This window comes from Aulonocara sp. 'chitande type north' Nkhata Bay, linkage group LG4 (genome assembly GCF_057382095.1).
Source record: "Aulonocara sp. 'chitande type north' Nkhata Bay isolate Kocher_YH1m ecotype deep benthic linkage group LG4, A_spYH_male_GT1.1, whole genome shotgun sequence".
In the NCBI taxonomy this organism is placed as follows: domain Eukaryota; kingdom Metazoa; phylum Chordata; class Actinopteri; order Cichliformes; family Cichlidae; genus Aulonocara; species Aulonocara sp. 'chitande type north' Nkhata Bay.
Window position 1 is genome coordinate 15,612,265 of NC_141347.1, and position 26,717 is coordinate 15,638,981.

The 26,717-nt window shown below is 43.1% G+C and overlaps 2 protein-coding genes across 3 annotated transcripts; one reads left to right on the forward strand and one right to left on the reverse strand.

Moving 5' to 3' along the window:
• The first annotated feature begins 1,187 nt into the window (after positions 1 to 1,187).
• ap5z1 (adaptor related protein complex 5 subunit zeta 1) lies at positions 1,188 to 10,735 on the forward strand. 2 transcript variants are annotated; one of them, XM_086288694.1, is made up of 18 exons: positions 1,188 to 1,342; positions 1,661 to 1,798; positions 2,612 to 2,792; positions 3,049 to 3,199; positions 3,550 to 3,662; positions 3,846 to 4,011; positions 4,283 to 4,330; positions 6,554 to 6,694; positions 6,793 to 6,830; positions 8,069 to 8,231; positions 8,393 to 8,571; positions 8,656 to 8,798; positions 8,893 to 9,011; positions 9,249 to 9,376; positions 9,482 to 9,579; positions 9,672 to 9,804; positions 9,927 to 10,141; positions 10,240 to 10,735. In XM_086288694.1, the coding sequence occupies exons 1-18, from the start codon at positions 1,302 to 1,304 to the stop codon at positions 10,490 to 10,492; spliced, it is 2,448 nt and encodes an 815-aa protein (XP_086144820.1). In that variant the 5' UTR covers positions 1,188 to 1,301; the 3' UTR covers positions 10,493 to 10,735. The 2 variants fall into 2 exon arrangements, with proteins under 2 accessions (XP_086144820.1, XP_086144821.1); XM_086288695.1 differs by lacking the exon at positions 4,283 to 4,330 and having other exon boundaries at positions 1,191 to 1,342; positions 10,240 to 10,733.
• On the reverse strand, positions 10,608 to 26,717 carry mmd2a (monocyte to macrophage differentiation-associated 2a). Its single transcript, XM_086288696.1, has 8 exons — positions 26,349 to 26,717; positions 22,872 to 22,953; positions 20,217 to 20,377; positions 16,603 to 16,677; positions 16,409 to 16,510; positions 16,157 to 16,226; positions 14,448 to 14,644; positions 10,608 to 12,450 (listed from the first exon to the last, which is right to left on the reverse strand). The coding sequence occupies exons 1-8, from the start codon at positions 26,375 to 26,377 to the stop codon at positions 12,345 to 12,347; spliced, it is 822 nt and encodes a 273-aa protein (XP_086144822.1). The 5' UTR covers positions 26,378 to 26,717; the 3' UTR covers positions 10,608 to 12,344.

Consider the following 26,717-nt stretch of genomic DNA (forward strand, 5'->3'; position numbering starts at 1 on the left):
GCAGCAGTGTGGCTTCATGATGACAAAGAGCACTGCAGATGGGATGTTTGTTTTGAGAGTGTTGATGGGAACGCACAGAGAAGATTAGAAGGAGTATTGTGTCTTTGTGGATTTAAAGAAAAATGAATATGATAAGGTGCCAAGAGAGGAACTGTGGTACTGCATGAGGGACGTATGAGGACAGCGAGACAGTAGTGATGGAAGAGGAAGTGCTGACAGATTAGCTCAGCCAGGAGTCTCCGTGGACTGTGATGTTTAGGGACGCCATTGTAGTGAGAGAAGGGAGTGGGTCGAAAAGAGGTTGGAGAGGTGGAGGTATACACTGAAGAGAAGAAGAATGAAAGTCATTAGAAGCAAGACAGAATACATGTGTGTGGATGAGAGGGAGACAGGTGTAACAGTGAAGCAGCAAGGAGTAGAGACAGTGAATGTGTGTGAGTTTAAATCCCCCGGGTCAACCATGCAAACCAATGGACAGTGCACAAGAGAGGTGAGGAAGAGAGTGCAGGCAGGGTGGAGTGAGTGGAGACAAGTGGTGTAGGTGTTTTGTGGGACAAATGCCTAGGAAGGGAAGGGTGAAAGCGAAGGTTACAGAATGTGAGGGTCCGCAGATCTATAGTATTGATACCAACACTGGTATTGGTATCAGATCGATACTAGCATGAAAGTTGAAAGTATCGGTCTCAGTATTGATATTGGCATTACTGGCTCTGTATTAGTTTAAACACTACAAGTATCAGCACTACAAGACGGTAGTGAGACCTGCTATCATGTATAGAGGCAGAGCTGAACAGGACAGAATTAGAAACCATCACATCAAAGGGACAGCTCAGGTTTAGTAGGACAAAGCTGGAGAGGTGAGAGAAGAAGAAAAAATGTATTTATAAAAGTATCAAACTAAGTAAATGTTTAAATATAAAGACATAACAAAATTAAAAGTTACAATGTAACCTATTAAGAATTAAATTTACCCTTCTATAATTGAGAAATTCGTTGTCGTCTGATTGTAACGTATTGTGTAGTCGAAGGACTGTCGCAAAAACCTGGAACCTTTTCAAATGCTTCGGAAGAAGGTTTGTAGGCACAGTCATTTTTATTCGGTTCGTCCGTATTATATGCCTGCCACCGTGCACTTTTTCTTTAAACAGTTTGAATACAAACGGAGTGGGAGAGTCCGGCAGTGGTTTTAGTTCATTAGCGGAACTAAAGTCACGTCATGTGATTCCAGTCAGGACTCGATTAGCAAACGGACTGTTTACCTTCCGCTTCAGACAGATGTGGCAGAATAATATTCTTTCAAAATGTATTCTCACGCTTCAGAGAGTTTAATTAAACAAGCAAGGTAAGGGCAGAATGAAAGGATAGCTTTCTTTTTTTCTCCCCGCATTTCGCTTTCCTTTAATCTGTTTAGCTACTGAAACTAAAGCTAGCTAGCATGTTGAATATATCTCCATGTTATTCAAACGCACTTTAAAGATACATTCTTCTCAGGGCTCTTTAAAGCGTTCGCGACTTTAACTTGAGTAGAAAGAAATGTGTTCGCTGTCACATAACTCTGTCAGAGTTTTATTTTTATTTTTTTCAACGAGTGTTTAGCTTCCGTGAGATCTGTCAGGGGTCTTTAAAGAGATCAAAACCAGCCGCACTCTGTCGTTTGCAGAGAGATTCAGGAGTCTGAGCTGCAGAAGTTTTACAGCAGATTAATGAAGATGCTTCAGGGCAAGGAGCTCGGTCACGACACAGTGGACTCCCTGCAGAGGCTGCACCTCATCCTTTCTGCCACCAAGTACACCCGAACGTAAGAACTCCCACCCACGCCTCTCATACTTCATGTCGTGGATGAGCTGATACCAGTTTTCATTCTCACTGCTCTACATTTTAAACTTAATGATTCATCTCCACCTTTGTGTATTCATTTCTTATAACTTAAGCTACTTATCTTTTTCTCTAAACCCACTTTTTTCACTCCCTCCTCCCACTCTTTCCTCATTAGTGTCAGAGATTCAGGGTACGCAAACACTACATTTTTTTTATTGTCAATTTCAGTAGCACTTCCTGTGCACGATGTCTGTTTCCTTTTGAAAACTTTGGGATTGTGGTTTAGTCAGGACGCCTAGAAACTGGGGGCGGAGTTGAAATCTGTGATCAGACACCCACATTTCCACACTGCCGTGGTCTCCTCTGCTCTCAGCGCCTATCATCTTATCAGCACCTATGTCATCTGTTTGCTTGCAACAACCTCTAAACTATGTTTCATCCACCGTGACCACCTAAGCGTTAAGAGTTCCACTAATCAGCAGTTCAAACGAATAAATGTCAGGTCTTACATTTTGCTGTTATGTCTGCAAGTTGCTGTTCCTTTGCTCTGTGTTCTCAAAGGCAGTGTTTTCAACAGTTCAGCCTCTCACTTTCCATGTGGTCTTTTTTTCACAGTAAACAGCAGCTTCCCTTTCTTCCCACACTTTTAATTAAAGTTGTAATAATGTTTAAATCTATCCCTCAGCTTAATATAATTATTAAAAAGCAAGTCAAGCCAAATGTCTTGGGTCTGCATCACTGTGGGATAAATAAGTGCGTTGTCTTATTTCTCTTCTGCTGTCGTCAACCCAAGGCTGCCTTTAGAGCTCCAGAAGAGGTTTGTAGCGCTTCTCTCATCACCTGCGGAGCAGCATCAGGTGCTGAGCACCGCTGTGCTCAGAGAAACGCTGCCCCTCACTGGTCAAGAGCTGAATTACAACCAGGACAATCTCGGTCAGCTGAACAGTCACGCTGCTGGTCTGCTGCTCTCACAGGTGGGCAGAACTGAAATTGTGTGGTTGAGCCTACTTCTTCATTACTGTGAGACATGTATTTAAAAGACTCACCACATCCTTTTTCAGCTCAGGATATTGGAAAAATAATTAGCCAGTATTGTTGTAATTTTAAATATAGAAGACATTTAGTAACACAGTCCCAGTTTGTGTTGTATGTGTGTGTGTGTCTTACTTGTTGGGCTTTTTTAAAGGCATTATCTAATGCAATCCTCTTTCACACTTTTAATCCTGACAGGCTGTATCCAAGGGTGATCTTTCATCTCTCTGCACTCAACTCCTTCGCAATCTGGAGAGTCGACCGTCTGAAGGGCCGACTCACTCGCTCATGCACACCCTGCCAGTCCTCAACAACGTCCTCACACACAGCCCAGAGTGCCTCAGCGAAGGTAGCGGGACATACAGATACAGATCTGGACTTTTATCAAATGTTGTAAAAAATAATTCCACATCACTTCCTGCATCTGCTATGTGCACCAACTAATTGTTCATACAGTGTAGAACACACTGTGTTATGTTTGTTGGTAATTTCATAAAATTAAAATGTATATAAAGAAAATTTTTGTGTGTTTTCAAGCCTGTTTAGTCCTTCAAAGTACAGTTAATTTGGAGAAGAGTGATAATGAGGGGTAAAGGGAAACCTCTGGATTCACCTCCGTGTGTCTTATCTTATTGCTTTAAGTTGTTTGCACTGGAGAGAGTTGCACTCAGATCTCTCTCCAATTCTGACTGTCTGCAGATCAAATGACCCTTGTAAGCAAAAAGCTTGTTGATTGGCTGCGTTATGCTAGCGTCATGCAGGGAGTCGGGACTTCCTCTGGAGGATTCTTCACGGGGCCCAGATCCCGTCAGGTGAGCAGTTAATTTTCATATTGAGCAAGTATTAGGTAAGTTAGGTAAGTATTATTAGTATTAGCAAGTATAGGATTACATTAAGCTTGTGACTCTTCCAGGAAGGTAATGAACTAGTGAATATATAAGTTAGTAAAGCTAAACTGGATTGCTTGTGGATTTTTTCCCTTCTCCCACTGTCAGCCGGTGCCTATAGCAGAGCTGGATGGGTCTGTGTCCGGAGATTTCTTCACTGTCCTATGTGTGGGTCAGGGCTTCACTGAAGACCAGTGGATGAACGTCTACTCCTTTTCCATGCTGCGTCATTGGCTTCTCACCTACCATTCCAGCTGCAGCACAGTAGATGCAGGTATGACCATTTGCTGTAATATGCTAGTGACACTTTTATGTGTTTCTATTTACAAACAGCTCCACAGTTCTGCCCATCTGAGCCATTTTTGCTTCTATTAGTTATAAACTAGCTTAAATGGCAGGTGTTTGAATGGCCGTATAATACTTCTCCAAGAATGACTATTCTATTTTTTGAGGAGCCTTTGCTTCAAGGTAGGATGTATTAGGGCTGTTATTGCTTCATATGACTAAGTCTCAGATGACCTGCTCTGTGTTTTCATCATCTTCAGCAAACAGGCTACAACTCAGCCTGTCAGTCTCCCACTCCTTTTCAAATGGTAAGACATGAGAGGTTGTGAACCTTCCCTGCATGTGCCTGATTCTAAGAATTAAATAAGCTGAACTCCCCCACTGTTCTTTAACTGGAGGCGGTACAGATCAATTCACAACTCTAAACTTTAACTAACAAACAAGTCTCTAATCAGAAATCATAATCTCTGACTTTTAACCTCCTCTTTCCACAGTCATTTGCCTTCCCCTAATTTTTCTTATGAGGTCCTAATCATGAGATGCTGAACTGCAAATGCCACACAGCCACACATTGCATGTGTTGTGTAAAGTGTGGGCGGCAAGTTCAATTTCATCTTGAAACTTCTGTGTTTGGATGTTTGTGGTCTTTGACCCTAATTTGACTGTGTTGCTTTCTTATAATAGCATTCCGACAATTATTAGTCATTGTGTCATCAGTGATAATCGTCACTTTCTCAAACGTGTATGGTTACTTACATCTAGCCCTCGGTAGTGAGCTCATGTTAAAGCTAAAGATCTTTATGAGTCCTGTGTGCACAGAGAGCCAGTTCATCGGTTTGCTGTTAACAAAGTGAATTTGTTCAGTTTTAACGTAGACGCTGTTTTGTTTACATTGTCAGTGTGACTCATCCAGTCCAGTTGGCCTCATACAGAATCCACTGATACAAACAGATGCCGATATGAGTGATTTGGGTAAATCAGTGTCGCCCACAGACTGGCTCGAAGATACAAACAAAATATGAAGCTAGTCTTAGTCATGCAGTGATGGTTGGCCTTTCTCCACACGGTCAAAACATGTTTTTGTAAGCATGAATTATAAAACTGTAATCTGATGGCGTTTTGAATCTTTTACCAAAACTGTAAAGGATTTATGTGAGCTTAATATTCTGATCACTCTGAACTGGCATACATTTTTCGCAATGATTTAATTGTATAATTTGGCACGGAAACAGTTACAGATTACCAAAGAAAGTTCAACAGATCCCTGAGATCTGTTTTACTACCTGGCTATACCATAGTTCTGCTGAGCAGCGTCAGCCTGACAAGTCAGCCAAGATTTTCCAAATCAAGCTAAAAGCTGGTTAATGTAAAAGAGGCGTGACCAAACGCAAACATGGATACGGCTAAACCCATAAATGTCCCACAAGAATACAAATTTGAGGAAAATGAAAAGAAAATCGAGTCCTTTGTGGAAGACGGAATTGTCAGGACGCTTCAAGTTTACAAGACTTAGAAGTCAAATAACAACTCGTTGCAACCAAAATATGCAGATGAGATGGAGCAGCACAAGAACGTATCGAGTGCCACTCTTGTCACCTAAGAACAGGAAAGTGTGGTTACAATTCACACATGCTCACCAAAATCGGACAAAAGATGATCGGGAAAACATTGCCCGGTTACATCTCAGTTTCTGCAGCAACATTCAGATGGTCAGAATTTGGTGTAAACAGCACAGAAGCATGAATCCGTCCTGCATGTAACAGCGGTTCAGGGTGTTGCTATCAGGGAGCTGATCTGTTATGGCTAAAACAGTGAAAGTCCAGTGTCCCCTTTTCTTTCAAACCTGGACTGGAGTAATGCTCCCTCTGTTGAGAATTTGTGTCTCTTATTGATGCTTGTCGGGATTTAGACGGTCTCTAAAAGGGAGATCCTGTCACTGTCTGTGCAGCAGGGTCAATAGGTGGTATTTTGGTAGTCATGTGGATCTGTCCTGGAGCAGGTTGTGCTGTGGGTGCTATGATGGTGAATCCCAGTAAGATGGGAACGCCCTTCATGATATTGAAATCCAAGGGTTAAACTTGATGTTAGCTTACAGAGCCTCAAATCCTGCTTCACAGTACTGGAGTCTGAAATATGAGCAAAGAAAACAAGGTTCCTAAAATGAAAGTGTATATCAAAGTTATTACTAGCTAATGTGGTCTAATAATGCTTCTTTTGATCCCTTGCATGGTACACTTTAAGAATACTGTAACTAAGCTTTGATTAACATCACAAAAATATGAGCACATTTGTGTTGATTTCTTTCATTTCTGTGTGTTCTAAGAGGTGAAATTAGAGACCGCAACAGTAGGTTTCAGTCGAGGCATGAGGCATTTTACTAACCTGTAGTGATTCTACTTAACATCATCAGAAACACAATTTAACTCCGACTCCTGATGTGTTCGGAGCAATCGGATATAGACCTTAATCACGAATCATTATACCGAGAAGGTCACGACCTCTAATTCCCAAGCCGTTACACGTTGTCACAGATGACCGATCGGAGGTGGACGGGTCCGTAGTTTCTATGGTTTCGGCAACGTCCTCCTCCAGCCGACTGCTGCCTCCAAAGGAGCGTCTCAGAGAGAAGGCTTTCCAGTACTGCCAGCGCCTCATCGAACAGAGCGACCGCAGTGAGTGTGTGCGCATTAAATTGCACCGGGTGAGAGAAAAGTGAGACGCGTAGCAGAATTCCTCATGCACGGATCTTTATTTGTTCTCTTTCCATCAGAGGCACACAAGAAGACCGATACAGAACTGCAAAAAGCGGTGAGTCTGCAGATCACTTATTATCACTATGGAAACACATTTCATGGTGCAGTTTGTAAAACTGAGGGGTTTAAATCACTTTTAGACACTTTTAGCCTGACTTCCTTTAATACTTAAACTAAGAGCCACAGTGTTGATGTAGATAACTGTAGCTTTTCCTGTTCACTGTGTTGTAGTAAAGAGCGCCTCCTGGTGTTCTGTTTAAGAAGTCAGGCTGAAAGAAGGAGACCTAGATAGGATGCTTGGCTTAGTCTGGCTCAGTTGCTGATCTACACTGTCCTTTTCTGCCCCTAACCCCCTAATTACATTTTACATTCTTTGCGTTACACTTCCACACAATGGTGTTGTAAGATGCACTGCTGTTTGCTGATACAAGCTCACAGTTTGACTTGTTTTTCTGAGTTCTGTGGATATGTAACACAGTTTGGGAATGACTTGCAGTATAATGTAAATAAATAGAAACATGTCAAAACAAAAAAGAGCCAAACTATGTGAATTAGTGACTCAAAGGGAAGGTGGAATGTATCCCTCTGGAGGTTGTTTACAGCTGTTGAGTGCATAAAGTGCTCAGTCATTCTTCATTTGGGGATAAATGTTGCTGAACCAGACATCAAGTCTGGGCGGTGACATCACCCCTTGACGTCACAGCCCACTCTGACCTGAAAGGGGCCAGACCAGAGAAAACTCCCCTTCCTGTGTTGTTTAACTGCACCGAGTCCCTCAGATAGCTTCATATAAGAGAAAAGAAGTGCAGTTTCAACAGTGCATCTCTGATTTTTGACACAATTGAGAAATGCAGCTGCAGTAAGTGGAGGAAACCTGTCAGCATGATTAAATTGTAAGGAATAGACGTGTACAGAGAATCTTTTTTTAAACTCCAGACCCACTATAAAAAAAAGACATTTCTGTTGTAGATAATAAAAAAGAGGAACTCTTCTGTCATTAAGACGTTTATCTATTACTTTGGTTTTTTAGTGCAGTATGATTGGCCATGACTGAGGTTTTTATCGGTTGGAAAAGCTGTAAAAGCTACGAAAATGTAGTTAGCGTGTAAAAACTAAGCCCTCCTTCACATTTTCTAGTGGGCTGGATTGGATTCCTCGGCAGGCCGATTCTAACCCTAGGGCCTTATGTTTGACACCCCTGCATTAGAGAAACCACTGGTGTTAACCAAAAGAAAGTTCTGCAGTGTTATCAAGATTTATTCTGCTGCCCTTGTGTCCTGTTTCCTGTTTCAGTGTCTGGTGGAGGCCGTGTGCATCCTGGACTGCGTGTGTGCTGAGGACGCCTCGCTGGTCTATAGGACCTTCCCCTGCATAAAGGCTCTCTTTGGTCGCCTCAGCTCAGAGCTGTCGAATGCCAGAGTCCTGCTGCCCATAGCACAGTTCTACCTCAACCACGGTGCGCATACACAGCAACATGTGCTCGCAGCTGCCACAAGTTTAGAACGGAAAACAGGGTCACGTGTGTTCACTGTAAATTGGTTGCTCACACGATGACATCATACATGACCCCTTTTTCTGTGCGTGCAAGGTTGAATATGTTTATTTGTATCCGATCAGGCGAGATGGCTGCAGTGGACTGTGAGAACGTGTGGAAGGTGGTGTTCGGTCGGTTTCCTACGGAGCTTTTCAATGACCCATTCCTGGCACACGAGCTTCTACGCTTCCTTCGACTTAACGTGGAAAGCATAGAGCTTCGGGTTCCACAGTACACGCTCTACTTTCCAAATCTGTTGAAGGTGAAAAGCTGAGAAAACATGTGCAACAATTGTTAGATTGTGGATGTGCTTTTTATTCCTTACATGTTTTCTTTTTCTGTGTAGTTTTTAGCATGGGACAGTCCAGCGATGGTGGACGACTTTGTGGATCTGCTGCCCTCTATGGTTACAACTGGAACTGCGGTGGAGCTGCTTCACACCCTGCTTGACCTGCCCTGTCTCTCTGCCACGCTGGTCCTGCAGCACAGGTTCAGGCACACGCAGGAGAAAAACTGCTTCCCACAGGGATTTGGTTACATGCACAGTTTTTATCCCTGTCTCACTGGGTCTCATGTGTCACAGGTCCACATGTTTGCCCATCTCTGAGCCAGTCGGTCGCAGCTTCGTGTCACTGGATGCATTTCGAAACCCTTCTTTCAGAGGGCTTTTCCTCTTCGTGCTCCGAACGGAGGCAGGCTCAGGTAGGACAAGTCACAGAACAGAAGGAAATCAAATAAGAATAAAAGGCCAAACTGTTCCAGGTCTGCTCTGACCCAAGGCTCCTCCCTGCTTTCCTGTCTTCTCTTCACTGCACACACAGTATATTTGCTTTTTGTTTCTTCTGTAATTCTGTTTAAATCTAAGCAGCAGGGGCAGGTAGCTTCTTAAATTATGCTCTAGCCAATGAAATCATTGTAATTTTGTATCTCCCTGTTTAGGTGACACAATTGACCGACTGAGCACGCTCCACGAGCTGCTGGTTGAAGCTGCTGACTGGCCGAGAGTCACTCAGTGTGCTCGGACGGTCCCCGTGTTGTTGCACGTTTTCTTCAACACAATTGTTACGGTGAAAAGATTCGACATTCTTTACAAATTCGTTGCGTCTGTACTTGCTGTGTTGCAGTTTACAATATACACCTTATTAAAAAAATATGTCGCGCGTCTCTTTCAGATCGCTGACGAGAAGCTTTTGGCTCATTTGATTCTGGTGATGCTGGAGAGAAGCAGCCTGCTCCTTAACATCCCTGCGTACATCAAAGAGATACACCGGTACACCGAAACACTAAAGCGCTGCTGGCTGCCTCACTCTCATCTTCATCTCCTCACTCACTCGCTCCAACCACTTCTCACTGTTTCTGCAGGGTGTTCAGCTGCCACCTGTTGAGGCTATGTAAGCTCCACCCCTCTCTGGTCGTGAACCAGTCCCACGAGCTGCTGGAGTTTGCTGGAAGCACAGCCAACGTCTACAGCAAAGAGGAACTCTATACACATGTGGTAAAGAGAGTGCTGACTCTTCTGTGTATCTTGGGTTATGTGCAAAAACCCAGTGCTTCTCACATTTCAGCATTTGCTCAAAACCTGATGCGGAAACAGCACTGAGCTTGTTTGTCTCTCAGGTGTCGGTGCTGGGAGAGTACCTCTCTGTGTCATGTGACTCTCGCTGTTCCGTGAGCCTCATCACTTCCTGTTTTGAAGCACTGGAGGCGGTGCTGTTTGAGATCACTTCGTCTGCCCCTCCAACTGGAACGGTTTGCCCGGCCCCTAAAGTCATCAACACTTTAATGAGCGCTCTCGCTAAGCTGGCGTCACGGTCACATGACCTCATACCTCGGTAACAGACTCTTTTTAAAGATGCAATATTTTCTTTTCTTCATCCAGGACTTTGTAATGTTCTGATATCATTTGTGTGTGTTTTGTTTTTCTTTTTAGGGTGTCTCTGTTCCTCTCTAAACTAAGAACTGTAACCAGAAGCGGATCGGTTGCCTGGTGCTCTGATGAGGAGGACCTCGTTGCTATAGTAACACGAGGGGAGGAGTTGTGGTCGCTGCTGAAGGCCCCCGGCGTAGCTCAGAGTGTCCTGACACCACCTCCCCATGTCATCGCACCGCAGTGGCACAGAGACACTAATGTGGCATTGCCGCTTCAACTGCGAGCCCTCACAAGCCTCACACACTCACAGTGACACAAACACACACTCATGTACAAAACGCAACATCATCCTGCGCTGACAATGCATTTTTGTAATTGATTTGTTTGATGTTGACGCTGATATGATTTTCATAAAACACACAGATCCCTTTCAGTGTAATATTTTTCTTCTTTATTACAGTGATTTGACAGAAATATCATTTTACAAAATAGATCATCTGATTAAAAAAAAAAAGATTAAAAAATTGCTCATTTCCTGAGTAGGTGCTCTGTTTTCAAGAATTAAAACAGAAGTAATGAAAGTACTAGAAGTTAAGAAAATCTTGAAATGTGGAAATAGAAATTTGCATTTACGAGCTACGTTGATTCTGTCGTAGTCAGAGGACTGTAGCAAATTCTACGTTACACATCAGTGTTGATAGAAAAGTGCTCAGAAGTCAAGAGCGCACCATTTAGACAAAACAACTGGCATTAAAATTCCCCTGAACGGGACACGAAATGCATTAGACCTTGACATTTTCATAATGAGACGGACTTCTTTGTCTTTTAAATCAAATTACAGTTTTAGGAAAATTAAATTGGAACACAAGTCAAAAAAAATAAAACTCAAAGCTGAGTCACAGCCACACACGAGTAGCTGGTTCTACTCGCGTCTCTTATCATCAGGTTGATCATTTACAGTCTGGCTACAGTGTGTCACACAGACATGTGTGACCTTAAAGTCTGTCTGCAGATTGCTTAATTCGGTCTCAGTCGGCCAAAGATGAGTACGTTTAATTACGAAACCAGGGGTCGTGCATGTACTGTGAAAATGAACAGAAGTCAAAAGCAGATCCTCTCAAGGGGTCACATTACTTAGCACTTAGTTCCTCCTACGCCGAGCGGCGCATCGGGCAGCTAGTGATCTCCATCGATGTCGGTCAGCAGCGACTGCTTCAGCTTCGTCCCAGGCAATGTCGACAGTTCTCAGATCGTCCATAAATGTTCAAGGGGTCACATAAGGTGGTAAAAATCTGTAACAGCTTTTACAGCCAAATCAATATTGAAAGCCTGTCAATGGCAGCTTTGTTGGGCGACTTCCTGACTGTCATATTTTACCACCGAGCAAGGATGTAGCACCAACAGCAGAAAGGGATTCCTGTGTAGTGAGTTTTGGCACATTAGTTGTGGTTGGATTACTGAAAGTAGGGAGTTTAACAGCTTAGGAATGCTCAGTAACAGATATGCCAGTAAGTAAAGCTTCATTATTTTGGGAAAGTGCATATATATTCTTGTAAAGACGAGAAGATCGATAAGACTCTTACAGTTTTACTAGTCTGGCATAAAAATAGTGATACTCTGGTTTCTTTATTGATTTTCCAGTAACGTCATGCTTGTAAAATAATGCCCAGAATAGTCGTGACCAACAGTTGAGCAGCTGGTGTGGACAAAAGGAACACTTTAAAATACACAAAATATCTCAGTGGGAAAGAAAACCATATGGAACGGGTAATGAGGAACCAAAAGATGACACATTGTTTGAAGGAAATTAAAATGATCAACCTACAGAGGGCTGAATTCAAAGATACCCTGAAATCTTTATCTGGACCACGACATCACTGAGCTCCTGGACAATCTGAGGTGCAGCCTGGTGGCGTCGGATGGACTGAAACACGATGTCCCAGAGGTGGATTTGGTGAGAACTGCGGGCAGTCAGTAGTATCAAGTCTTTCATCCTCCAAGAAACTGCCTGCATACTCTTACTACATGAGGCCAGGCATTGTCATGCAGCAGGAGGAACCCAGTACACACTGCACCATTGTAGGGTCTGTGAGGTCCAAAGGTTTCATCCCAACACCAAATGGCAGTCATGGTGCCGTTGCCTGTAGAGGATATGGCTCCCCAGACTATGTCTGATCTACCACCAAATCAGTCATGCTGGACAATGTTACTGGCAGTATAATGTTTTCCTCTGCTGCTTCAGGCCTTTTCATCTGTGTCACGTGGGTGAATCTGTGTGAAAGGCACAGGGTGTCAGTGGTGGACCTGATAATTCTGGTATTCTATAGCAAATATTAATCAGGCTCTATGTTTCCAGGCAGTGAGCACAGGGTCCACTAGAGGACATCGGCCCATCAAGCCACTCTCATGAAGTCTGTTTCAAATTGTTTGGTGGCCTCCAGGGGGTCATTTTGTGGCTCTGGCAGTGCTCATTATGTTCCTCCTTACACAAAGAAGCAGATGCCGATCCAGCTGATGAGTTAAAACATTACCCAGTTCATATCAGCACAGATATCCAGCATGACTGTCTGACACTGACCCTAGTCAAACGCAAAAGTAGTGGAAAAAAAGAATCAAAAAAGATGGGGAGGGAAAAATAGCCTCCACCTGTAAAACCATTCCTGTTTTGGTGGGGGTCTCATTGTTGCCTCTCTAGTGCACCTGTTGTTTTTCATCAACACTAAAGCAGCTGAAACTGACTGAAAACACCTTCTGCTAGAGACCAGATCAATGCCCCAGAGGTTTAATTGACTTGATGCTATAATCTGATTAAAATGTGTTTCTTTTTTTATAACAGTGTATTTTAGGAAGTAAATGTCTGTCAGTGCAACAGCATCAGCAACAATGAGTCAAGAAACCTGAGTGGTGTGCAGGGGTTTAAAGCTAAGTGTACTGTGAGTGCTTGTGTAGCAATGGAGTTGTATCTCCTGATTGCTTACATATTTGCCGGTAAGAGCCCATCAAAAGATCCATCCATCTATTCACTTCCGCTTTTTCCTTTTCAGGGGCGCTGGAGCCTATCCCAGCTGTCATAGGGCGAGAGGCGGGGTACACCCTGGACAGGTCGCCTGTCTGTCACAGGGCTAACACACAGAGACAGACAACCATTCACACTCACATTCACTCGCACATTCACACCTAGTGGCAATTTGGATTATCCAATTAACCTATCCCCACAAGCTGCATGTCTTTGGACAGTGGGAGGAAGCCGGAGTACCTCGAGGGAACCCACGCAAACACGGGGAGAACATGCAAACTCCACACAGAAAGACCCCGGCCTGATGGTGGAATTGAACTCAGGACCTTCTCGCTGTGCGGCAACTGCCGTGCCACTGTGCAAAATAGATGATGTCTATTTTTTATAATAGGAATGAAATGCTTTAAATAATTCGGCGGGGTTTACAAGTGATGGGGCAACACCTCCAACACCCCCCAGGCAAAAGCAAACCTCCGAGCAGGCTGTGACGCACCAGTGCACACCGCTGTCCAACCTCAACGCTCAACCGCAGGCCGTAACAAAACACTGAGCATTATTTTCAGGTCTGAATTTGCACCCGTTCTCCTTCATTGCACTTGAACCGTGTTTTTCAGGATGCCCGTCACTGAGGATGTTTGAAACATGGTGAAATATAACCTGAAGCTGTTGCTTCTGTTCATGTGATCCCAAACTGATTCCATGATGTCTGTCTGGGATCAGGGCTCTTTGAGGGGTCAGATCGTTGACGTGATCAAATGTCTCTCTGATGGCGCGATGTAGAATCTGTAGATCTGAACATGTCTGTGCACAGTATCGTGGTTACCACAAACATTATAGATTGTTATCAATCTTCTCATCTACCTCTGATAGAAAATAAACACATTTCCCAAAATTAGAAACTTTTCCTCTAACTGGCGGAGATAAGCAGGAAGGAAGATTTCATAATGCAGGCCTGGCACTCGGATCTCGTCTGAAACACTACAGACAGTCAACATGGCACGCAAACCAGTGTCAGTGTCGCTAATTACGTCTAAAAGAGCAGAATTAGACATTATAAATTAGCGTCAATTTGGTGTAGTGAGGCTAGATGTTATATAGTCAGCACACAGTACAAAAATTGGTCCCCGGTGGCCCAGCTTCGTAAGTGAAGCTTACCGTAGTCAAAACACTAACGTCCTAACTACATGAAATGCACTTTTGTCATTCAGCCTGTCGGCATGGAAACGCTTAACGTCAGTATGCAGCCGGTCACCTCGACGTCTGCAGCTGTGTCCCCGGTAAATACAGGTACCTCCAGATGGCGTAATAGTGAATGCCTGCTCCAACGGCCACAAATAGATGCCAGATCGCATGGGCGAATGGCACAAGGCCATCGCTCTTAAAGAAGACCACGCCTACTCCATAGAAGACACCTCCCACGGCCAGTTCACACACACCTGTGCGCTCCACCTGGAACATAGGAAAGTTTGCTGGTATTTAATTTAAAGATGCTTTATTTAACTGTATATTTGTTTGCTAAAGATGTATCCAGTTTTTGGTTGAATTCATCTGAAATAAGAAATACTCTTATTTAAAAGAGGTTTCCCAAATTTTTGAGAAATGCCGTTTTACATGCCCACTCCATAAAAGACGGAGTAGCACTTCATCGAACAGCCCAATACTTGGTGTAGTTTTCCAACATTTACCAAGGACTTTTTCACAGGTTAGAGTGTAACTTTATATACCTAAAATTCCTTACCTGTAGGTACAGCATGATAACAAAGCTTTAAAAGAAAGAAGCAACAAATTATACTGAGTAATGAGTAGTTTTTGGTTATTTTAGAAGATCAGACCAACAATGTTTGTTACGTTGACTTATTAAGGGCCCAGGCTGTATCACGGACTATCCTAACCACTTATCCTTACATTGTAATAACACGTGATTTTGAGGTGCATGTTGGAATTTGTGCGACCTACCGCTTTGTGCCTGAGTTGGTGTCGTTTCCTGTCGCTTCCGTTTTGTTATAATACCACTAACAGCTGATTGTGGAATATTTAGTAGTGAGAAAATTTCATGACTGGGCTGGACTATCACAGTACCATGCTGGAATTCGCTGACTTCCTGACATCTTTAGAAGCAGTCTGCATGCCTAGATGCCAGGTTTTATACACCTGTGACCATGAAAGTGATTAGAAAACCTAAATTCAGTGATTTGCATGGGTGAGTGAATACCTTTGGGAGTATACTGTATATCAAGTCATGCCCTGCCTGGCCTAAATGATTTCTGTTTCTTCTGTCCTTCATGTGTTTTTATGCACTGAAATCTGGAGCATGAATTTTCAAATAGACATTAGAAAATTGCACCATAACTATGAAGTGCTACGAAAAATAAGGGCCTGGAGCTCCATGTGGGTAAAAGAAACCCAAAGGAATCAGATTCAGGTTCTGAGCACATTGTTTAAGGCCTTTTTATAAAATATGACTATAAGATTTATGCCAGCTTTTCCCTTTAATAAAAGAGATGTCAAGAAATACAATTTCTCAGACATGAAACTAAAACAAAGCGTGATTTATGGAGCCAGAGAATGAGCTACGTTACTACCTTTATCTTCAGGGGGACATGAAAAAGAAATCACTCCATAACGGCTCGGGCTGTAAGTGAACGTGGCAGCTACTTCAGTAGATGTTGACTGTCTTACCCTCAAAGTGACAATTTCAGGCTTCTATAAGTTGAAATCAAGAGCGTAATCAAATGGAAATCAGTGATTCAGTGCAACAGGGGAAGTCAATGTAAGACTTATGCATTGGAAAATAGTCAGCAGTTCTATTACCAGCAATTAGACGCATCTGTGGGTTATGGGGCACTCAAACAAAAGCCGCGGTTTGGTTCTTTAAATAGTAACGGTAGTGGAAGGAAGTCTGCAGGGGGGAAGGGGAGTGGCAGACGCTGAGAAAGACTCATCTATGTGATGTAGACTTACCATAGAGAGAATGACCAAAGCAGGAACAGCCCCCATGGCCACGTATCCCAGCAACTCGATCAGCTTGTACCTGCAGGTAGAAAACTGGACCGTGAAGTCATAATAAAAATAACAATACCTCCATTTTCCTGCCTAATTATTTGTGCTCCAAACAGCAGTCTTGTGTTTTCTGTCAACACTTGAATGGAGGCGTTTGGCTTCAGGTTAACTGTGTCAAATTAGTGCACACAGTACAAACGGAGGCTGTGTTACCTCTCATGGAAAAAGCAGACATACGCCGATCCTATACACGCCATGACCCAGATGAGCCAGCGCATGTGGCACGTCCAGGGTCCCAGCTCCCTCAGCATCAACCTGAGGAAACACGACATCGCACCTACACAGTCACAGTGTGTTCGCTCTGGTCTTTATTTTATTTATTTTTTTGCTGTAGTCACATGACCCACCATGGAGAGTAGGAGGCTGCGATGAAGAAGTAGATGGCCATTCTGTCACACATGTGGAAGCGCTGCTCCACCTTCCTACACGGAGAGAGGAGGAGGCATGAGCTCATTTGTGAAGATTCAGTTAGAGTAACATAATAAGTCTAAAATTTAAAGGATCCAGGCTGTATGAAGATTTTTATTGTCTTCCTCCCCGCACCCCCAACCAGTTGGGGTAGATGGCTGCCCCTTCCTGAGCCTGATTCTCCTGGAGGTTTCTTCCTGATAAAAGGAAGTTTTTCCTTTCCACTGTCGCCAACTGCTTATTCATAGGGGGTCATATGATTGTCCACCAAAGTGTGGAAAGTGTTGTTTGTTTTTTGGACAGCAATATGGCTGAAAGACCAGAGGAGGACTCTGAAAATGTTGTGTAAAGGGTAGAAACACATTTAAATTGTCAAAGTGAGTCCTACAAATCATGCACCTTTTCTTAATACGCATCCACGTTTCTGGGGCTGTATAACAAAATGAACTGAATCACCTACACATTACAATTACAGCACTACAATGTTAACCCAAACAGCTCTTGATGCTTTTTGCGTTAATGCTCATGTTTGGAGCACTGCAGTTACTGATGATTTTTACGTGCTGTGGGCATCAGGACTCGCCGACCACGCTCTGTAACTTTACCTGGTGTGACACTTTGTGGCTGCCTTGCAGTGGTTCCACTTTGCAATAATATAACTTGCAGTAGATTGTGGAGGGAATTTCACAAACTGACTTTTTGCAATGGTGGCATCCTGTTACAGTTAGTGTAAAGTTGGTGAGCTATTTACAATGCATGGTTAGATGCTTGATTTTATACACCTGCAGCAATGGGACAAAAAAAACATCTGCTGTTCTTCATACAAGAATAGTCACCCGGTGACGTGGCCTGCTAAGATCAACCCTCGTGCAGGCTTGATCTTACAGGGTTAAACCAAAACCATGAGCACATTTTATAAGCATAATCCATGTAATAATTTTAGATCTCCTGGAAATGTATTTTTATATAGCAGCATTAAAATACCTGTTCTTGTTGAAACATAACAAATTGACCTGTGAACTGTTCAAGGATCAAAAAGGTGACTAACTCAAGAAATGATGCCGTGTTGTGTCCACAAATAACAGACACCTTAGCAAGGAACCAATTTTAAATAGTATCTTTAGGCACTTTGTTGTGAGTAAAAACATGTCAACACATGTTCCCATTTCTTTTGAAAACTTGCCATATCAGCATGGTGTGCAGTGTGTCCTTAAAACACTTAAGTAAACTGGGCAAGTGGAGGACAAAAGAAGAAGTGGCAGGCCTAAAAACTATCTACAGCAGACGAACTCTATCTGAAAGTCATGACCTCAAGAAGTCGGAGATAATCCTGCAAAGACCTGACACGGGACCTGAGAGATGCATCCTATTTACTGTTCACTGAAGCCTCATCAGAAATGGTCTCAGTGGAAGTGTGGCTGTCAAGAAGCTATTGTTAAGGAAGGGGAATGGGGAGAAAAGGTTGATGTACGGCAAATTGCAAAAGAACTGAAAATCAGTGACAACAGGTCAGATGAAGTGATTAATCCCAATTTGAACGTTTTTCTGGTTCAGATTCATTTTAATATGTATGGAAAGGACAGGACAGAGGTACAACAGAGAGTGTCTACAGCCATCTGTAAAACACAGCAGAGGCTCTGTTATGGATTAGGATTGTGTTATTGTCCAAGTCTTTGAATTACAAACACAGGAAAGAACCATCATGCAATACCATCTGAAAAGCATCTGACTGGCAACAACTTAATTTGTTTGAGATCATTCTGACAGAGAACAGAACAAGAGGCAGCTAACATCCAAAGAAGAGCTTTAAATGTCTTTCACAAAGCCTGGAGAACTATTCCAGGGCTTGCAAAATCGCTAGCCCGACGTCCCGGGGCTAGCGATTTTTCCAGTCGGGCTACCAAAATCTCTCTGCCCTGCCCGTCGGGCTATCGTAGGAAGGAAAAATATATTGTGGCGAGCTCAGACAAGGAGGAGACGGAGGTATCGTTTGGTCTTGCTTCCCGTGAGCTAGCCAGGGAGCACAGCCGTTTATTGACATCTGCAGAAGAACACTGCCGCTAGCTAACTGCTCAGCGCGGCAACCGCACAGCAATAACAACACCACACAGGGCGCCCTCTGACCCCGGAAGGACACACCGTCGCAGCGAGAGGGCATCACCCATCACCATGGCAACATACACAAAACGTAACTGTACAAACAGAACCCCGAACAGCCCTGACCCGCTACAATGTCAATGCTTTTGCATTCTTTCGGAAATGTAGCTGGGTAATTATGTCATTGGCATCGATGAGCCACTGTCAATATGTGACATATTGAAATCACGTTTGAATTTGCGCTTGTTTTTTGCTTTCACTTTGCAATCGCTCGAACTGTGTATAGAGAGCGACAGCACTGATTGGTGAGTGATGATAATTTGCGCACCAATTCCTCTGACATCGTCTTATCAATCGTTAGCTTACTATGCAAACATGACAAGTGAAATCTCCTGCAGCAAGCTTAAACATATGAGAGGTTGATCGCGCAGAGAATCGCTGAGCGTTATGTGTGTGTGTGTGTGTGTAAAAGCAGCAGGATATATATTTTAGTTCTGCTGAGCCAAATAAGACAGGTCAGGGTGAAGAAGTGACAGCCAAAGAAAAGCTTACCACAAAACGGAGAAGTTAGGACAAATCAGACTATAAGGCAAAAAGAAAGTGCAGCTTTATGGTTTCATGGACAAAATAATTTCTGTGGCTGCAATATGACGAGCTATATAACCGGGGCTGCAGATAAGTGGTCCGCAGGTGCGCATTCGCTGTCAAAATAAAAAAAAATGCGCACAAGATATGAAGTTGCAACGCGTGTTTGCGTACATAAGATTTTCTGGAGGAGGACAGACATTTGTTTAGAACTCTTAAAGATGTCGAAGAAGCTCCTTTAAGCAATTACTTTGGTGTTCCTCCACCTCCAAACAAATGTCAGAAGGAGTCCGAACCACAAAAGAAGCGCGTATTCTCGGAAAAGTGGTTGCAGGAGGTGAGCTGGCTTCAAACAAATGATGAACGCACAGAGATGTGGTGCGGAATGTGCCGTGAAAATCCCACTCTAGCGGACAAAAACAGTGCTTTTTATATGGACGCAAACGCGCGTTGCAACTTCTTATCTGGTGCGCTTTATTTTGACAGCGAATGCGCACATGCGGACCACTTATGTGCACCCGTGTAAATAACATAATGTTCTGCCGGGTGTGTTGTTGGTTTTCTCTCGATTTCTGAGTCGATAAGCGCCTTTGTTACTGGGACCAGTTATTTTAAGAAAGGCCCCCATTAGAACCCATGAGAAATGCAAGAAAAAAAACTCACCAAAAACACATTTTTGTGAGCCAAAGTGACATGAAATTTCTTGATTATTGTTCCTCGTCTGGTTTTTGTAAAACCTTTGGGTTGCAACAAACAAAGTGTTCATCTAACTGTGTCGTAAACCTACCAGAGCAGCTCATAAGTACATGATGGCACATCTGCCAAATCCCTATCAGCACTTCCTCCCCCCAACACACACACAAACACACACCTGAGGTGGCTGATTTTCCAGGCAGCAGTATGGAAAAGAGTTGAGGTGATGAATAAGCCGGTGAGGCCGCTCCCATAGAGCCAGGCAGCGACACGATGCCATCGGTCCACGGAGAGAAAGTAGAGGACGGACCCACCGACCATACTGGGAAGAATCCACAACTGGAAAAGATTCAAATATCCAATAATCATGTCAGACTTTAATATGTGCAGTTCATTCACACTCATGTTCATAATGCTAATCAAGTTCCAAACAGGTAAATAAATAAATAAATGTACCCAGAGCTCCATCCCCTTACACAATTAACTTTCTTTACCGCCGTCATGAAAAATTGCATTTTTTACTCTTCCTAAAAATGAAACTTTTCACATTTCTCTTCCTCTGAGCCCAGGAGAAATCACTTTTTGATAGCACTCTTGAGCTCTAGTAAAGTTTTGCTTAGCAGAAAGTCTGGCTCTGTCCAAAACAACGCTGATTAACAGCTTTGAAAAATAACACATTGTGCTTTCATGTGTGGGATTATTTATTTGCCAGACTTAATAACTCCGTGGTTATTATACCAGCGTATAACTCCCCCATAAATCCACGAGGAGTTTATTACCTTTGAGCAGAGCCAATAAAATTTCCGCTTTATTTCCACTCATTGTGGCGTCGTATTTTCTCATCAAACTCCCAGCAAGAAATAATAATAATAATAATAATAATAATAATAATAATAATAATAATAATAATAATAATAATAATAAAGCACGCAAGTATATTTCCCAAAAAGGTCATGAACTATATTTACGGATTTTGTATTTGATGTTATTCTGTGAACAACCAGGGGACAAAAGTGGGATATAAAGAAAATATTAACCACGATTTCACTAAAAGTCCACTTGGATCCTTTATAAGTGTTAATGACTGATGAAAACTGAACTTTTTTTGGTAACAGAAGTAGGACATTTTGTTTGTATGTTTACGAGATACACCGACTCACATGCTAATGGGCTTTGTGGCAGGAGAGGGGATGATCAAAACATACATCATGAACACAAATGGCTATAGAACATCCTGTTTAAAGCTTTACGGCCGTTAGAGCTGTAGTGTCTCCTCTCGCTGCTTGTATCATTCACTCTCACTGAGAAGATGCATATGGAGGACACAAGCTGCCAAAATCATATCTAAATATATCAGGCTATGTCATATATAAATGACTATGACTCATTTTTGACTTTAACAGTCTCTCACATCATCCCAGATTAATTTCCACCCACTCTTCTTTACGACGATTCGGCTCATTGAGTTTTGTGGGTATTTGTTAATGCACAGCTCTGTTAAGGTAACGCCACAGCTTTTCAGTCGGGCTGGGGTCTGAACATTGACTGAATCGTCTTTTCTTTTTCAGACTGTGTAGACTGTGTTTGGCATCACTGTCCTGTCACATGACCCAGTTTTGGCCGTCAGACAGTTTGCCATTGTCATGGTCGACTCAGTGACTGCAAGGTGCCCAGGTATGCGGCTGCATTATGGTCTCACATCTCCACTTTGTTTCAGAAGCAATCTGGTTCAATCAGATGCAACTTCCCAGGTAACCATTCAAAACAAGCCATACTTGCTGAGTCTTTTCTTCTAATTGTGCTGTCATAACATGCTAACTGAGGCCTGTGGAATCCCAGATGTGGGTTTTGGGGTATTTTACAGTTTCTCTGAGCAGTGCACGGTCTGACCTTGGCACGAGTTTGCTGGCACGTCCACACCTGGTAAGACTGTGGCATTGTGTTAACATGCCTGCGAACTCCTGACGAGCAAACTGCCAAAAGTTCTGCTTTTATACAGGTGGGAACCCCACTGAGCAGTTAATCCAGTGCATTTGATTTGAAGCAGTTGGCTGCTACTGACCTTCTTAATTCCTATGGAAGCAGTAACGATGTATATCATACTATAGTGATCGTAGCGTATGGATCTATATTTGTATGTTCCCTATCTCCTCCTAGACAAGTGGACCAATGTTGATGAAACTTTGCATAAACATTCCCTCTGGGACTGAGTGCGAACATCTATATGGTGTATACAAATATTTTGTACAAATACTACATATATTTGCACATTTGACATTTCAACTGAGCACCAAACGGCGACATTACATCTATATTCACTGTGTACACGTTTGAACGTATTTTAACTGCCATGAGAGATTTAGAGGCGTATTAGATCTTCTGTATCTATGATTCATCATTAATGCTACAAAATATTGTAGCATGAATTAGCATTGATTAATAACTATTGTAGTTTTACATAATTATCAGTTTTAATTAGCTATTTTATTATTTATACATTGAGGAATATTTTGTAAATGAAACAGAAAAGTAAAGAATGGGAGGTGAAAGTCACTATTTTACACTTCATGTCTATTTAATTTTTGATTTTGGCAGTCGTAGTCTTCCATAGGGACACACTGGGATTACGGCAGATTACAGGAAACTACAGGCTGACTCAGAGATTACAGCCCAATGCTTCCATCACACATCACCGTGCCTCATTCTTCACAATCCTCCTCATCGTTTTTTTAGAGGATCCTCTGAGCTAACACAGCAGCGACACGTGTATTTCTTTGTGTACATGTATTGTGTGTTGTTTGTTTGCTCTACGTACGTATTTGTTTAGACTTACCGCATGTGTGGCACAGTTTGCAACGTGTTCATATTCAGTGGGCTGGTATCTCTTGCTGGCTGGCACCCTGCAGTTCATGAACCTGAGAGAGGGCCGAGAGGGGGAAGACGGAGAGGCGAAAGTATGTGTTTAGATAATGAAAGGAGATCTGGAGGCCTTACTTCTTGTTCTTGTGTGTGTGTGTGTGTGTGTGTGTGTGTGTGTGTGTGTGTGTGTGTGTGTGTGTGTGTGTGTGTGTGTGTGTGTGTGTGAGATGGTCATTGTGAAAGGATTTGCAGCTCTCTAATCCTCATCACACTGTCTGCATTTTAGAGTGCTTCATTGTTACCACCACAAAGGGACACCACTGGCCATTAACTATTAACCGCATTGCATTATTCGCCATGAGAAAGTTGCTACGTGTGTGTGCGGGTGTGTGTATATGCGTAGGTGTGTGTGTGTGTTGTATTTACGTAATCAGCAGTAAACCTCTCAATCCCAGCTTAAAGGGAAAAAACACATCTGGAGATGTTACGAAATCACATTTTTTTACATCAGGATGAACACACGCACACACGGACACGCACACACTGGTTTAAAAGAAGCCTCTCATGCAGGGCCACAGGTGCGTCGCTGTTGGTCAGCTGTGTTATTTGATTACACATTTAGGCCGCGCACTCACCATCACGTGCCTCGTCTTTGCGTTGTTATAAAAGATGAATGGAAAGAGTAAGTCGGGAGGAAGTAAAGCAGTAGAAGGAGAGCAGATAAGGGAAGGTAACGTGGCTGCTTAAGCTTATGCACTACGACTTCACACACTAGTCACCTAAATGTCTACCAAATACGAGGCTACGTGAACTCTGACCAGACATCAGAGGGAGAAAAACACTTTCTGAATCCAAACCTCTGACGCTTCACAGATATCACAGATAAGGAACCCTTTGAAAGTCACGTGACTATGAAAAAGAAAGTATCTTTGGCAAAATGCAGCTCGTGGGAGAAAGGAAACCACTGTGACTTCCTTTCAAATTCAAAAAATATCAGATTTTAAAATGCACAAACTGTGTGCTCATTTTTATTGACCAATGCCAAGATGACAGCAGGGGGTTTTTTGTTTTGTATTTTTGGTGTCAGTGAACGCCGCAGCTTTGTGGAGAGGTAAGTAAAGCAGTAAAACTTCACTGTTTGGGGAATAGAGGGCAGAGGATACTTTTATCACAATATTTCTAACTCATGTTAGGATTTTATTGTCATTATGCTGAGTATTGTAACAGCATGCATTGGTATTTATCACCTTTAATTAACTTCAAATTTCATCCTCCAAATGTAACTTTGTCAGTGGCTGGAAGCCAGCTGAGTCAAGTCTGCTTGAGTTGTGCTCATTAACTGATGGCAACACGTTGGCAATCAGCCTCGCTATGACCTGCTCATCCTCTCATTTTTTGTTTCTTTGTAGATTTTGAGTTAATATTTGCTGTTTCCTTCACATTCTCCTTCAGGTGATATCTGTCCTCATGCCCTCAAAGCTGTGAAAGAACCTGATGCTTGTTCCAGGACTAACTTCTCCAGCTTCTCCCTCTATTTCATTATTCCTGCCTGATCGCTTTTTCCCAGACAAAAAGCATTTCCTCAATTTGTGCCCACATGCGGGGAACGAGCTCCCTCTGGTTTTGGAGCGTGGACTTCTTAACCCCTTTTCACCTCTTTGCACTTAAAAACGGCTTCCCCGTCATCTACGTTCACACCAAGGCAACGTGCTAAAACTACACTTTGCCAGTTCGCCCTGACATCAGGTCCGTGTGGGCCGACTTGTGTTCGCACGCAGGAAGACTTCGGGTTTCCCTCCCTGTCAAACTAATCTACAGAGCACGAGTCTGCTGACACAGAAGCTAAGCCAGCGGCTGATAGCAGAATTTAATAACAGATCAGCATCTGTGCCTTTATAGTTTTTACCAAAATACGAGAGCGAGGACCCAGCTAACCCTGAAGGATGAAAAAGCATGAACAGATACATTTCTAGGTTTCCATAACTGTTTGAGATTAGACTAACAGACTAATTAGACTAAAATTAAAACATAAATATGCATAAATATGAATGTATTCCCTCATAACAGGAAAGTTGGTGCTTTTAAGGGGGTTGTTGTTGGTCTGGCTGGTGTCATCAGGGCTCTATCATTTACAAACAACCTCCATTTGTCTCCCACACACACCAGGACTCATCCCTTCCATCTTCTTGTGCTTTTATTAAATGTTTTCCTACTGCAAAATTTAAAAAAACAATTCTGGACACATTAAACTTGTAATAAACGTGTAATAAAAAGCAAAAACAGCATTTAGCAAGATAACATTAGATCGCTCTGTGACTGCCTTTCCTCGTTTCTTTGTCCGGTGTCCCTTTAGGCTCTGCCAAGCAACAGAACAAGGGAGCAGTATTTTTCTGAGCACTGTTGCTGTACTGTGGCTCAGTGTGGTACTCTGATGTGTTCTAATCAGTTATGACAGGAGGGCTTTGTGTGTGTGTGTGAGTAATGAAGTGAAATAGAGGGATGGAAATTCAAAGGCTGATCAGACAGGGCATTATTGTATCAGCATCCCTTTTTTCTATTGAGAGTCTCCCTCTCCGTGCGCTCACCTCTTCCTCTCCGGCAGATGTGTCACGGCACAGTTACGTGCATGCATGTGGCACCCCTGTTTTCATCTCACTGAGCATTACAGCACATTCCATACATTATCAAGCCCAGTGGGGACTTTGACCTGACTGTACCAACACAAGCTAGTTTAGTTAGATCACGCTGGGTTTTTTTCAAGGCCAAGACTTGGATTTAGGGTAAAGGCCAGAATTATGGGAATGCTGGCATTCAACTGTGATGGCTAGGGTAAGGAGCTAAGGAATGCAGTAAAACGAATAAACCCCCCACAGATTGTGTGTGCGTGTGTGTATCCAATATTTGTGACTTCAAGGCTATTCCTTTTACAGCAAAGATCAAGTTAATCTCCTCTGGGACTCTGGTTCTCATGATTACCGACGTCCCCAGATCACTTTCTCTCTCTCTCTCTCTCTCTCTCTCACACACACACACACACACACACACACACACACACACACACACACACACACACACAGACAGACCGGTTCTGTCTAAAGTTAACTGACACTGAACTATTTTCAACTTCCCAAGGAAAGACCCCGATGGATTGCACAGATACCACAAAGCGACTTATACATCAAAGGGATCGATCACCGCAGTAAGATTAAAAAAAATCTTCTTATATTTTTAATAAAGATAGCTGCTCTGCACACCACCACCACCCCCCCCCCCCCCTCCCTCTCTCTGGCTTTTTCACACAAACTAATCTATAACATATCCCTCTGATCGCGCACGTGCCGGCGCGTCAGTACGCATGGATGCACAGGATCTGTCACAAACGAAAACAAAAACATGCTGCTAGATAACAACGCTCAAACTTTTTTCTTATTTTCCTGGGAATTCAACTTACTTTCCAAATTTTGTTTTCTTGAAGTCCATCTCGTGCGTAGGCTATGCGGGCCAGCGCGTCTGCGCGCCTGCGTTCTCTTGTTTTTTATCGCAAACAGTAAAACCAGCCAGCGCAGTCTTCTCCTACGGATTCCCCATTCCGGATGTCCCACCACCGCGCGTCCAGAGATAAAAACATAAGTCCAGGAGAGCCTGCGACTCGCAGAGCGGGTACCAGGACAACCGGCCCGCGCTTGCTCCGGGGTTTAAACGACTGGGCACGAAAGCGACGATCGGCGCGCAGCAAGAGAAGTTGGCGGTGAGGGGACCTTGCCGAGCTTCGTTCCGACTCTCTCAGATGTGGTCGCAGGATGTTCCGCGGGACTGGGCT

Excerpts from the sequence above, each read along its gene's own strand:
- ap5z1 (XM_086288694.1), top strand. The coding sequence starts at position 1,302 with ATGTATTCTCACGCTTCAGAGAGTTTAATTAAACAAGCAAG. Across the intron at positions 6,831-8,068 it reads ATACAGAACTGCAAAAAGCG|TGTCTGGTGGAGGCCGTGTG; the intron begins GTGAGTCTGCAG and ends TTCCTGTTTCAG. Across the intron at positions 8,572-8,655 it reads ACTTTCCAAATCTGTTGAAG|TTTTTAGCATGGGACAGTCC; the intron begins GTGAAAAGCTGA and ends TTTTCTGTGTAG.
- mmd2a (XM_086288696.1), bottom strand. The coding sequence starts at position 26,377 with ATGGACTTCAAGAAAACAAAATTTGGAAA. Across the intron at positions 20,378-22,871 it reads CAAACTGTGCCACACATGCG|TTGTGGATTCTTCCCAGTAT; the intron begins GTAAGTCTAAAC and ends AATCTTTTCCAG. Across the intron at positions 14,645-16,156 it reads CTTTGGTCATTCTCTCTATG|GTGGAGCGCACAGGTGTGTG; the intron begins GTAAGTCTACAT and ends CCTATGTTCCAG.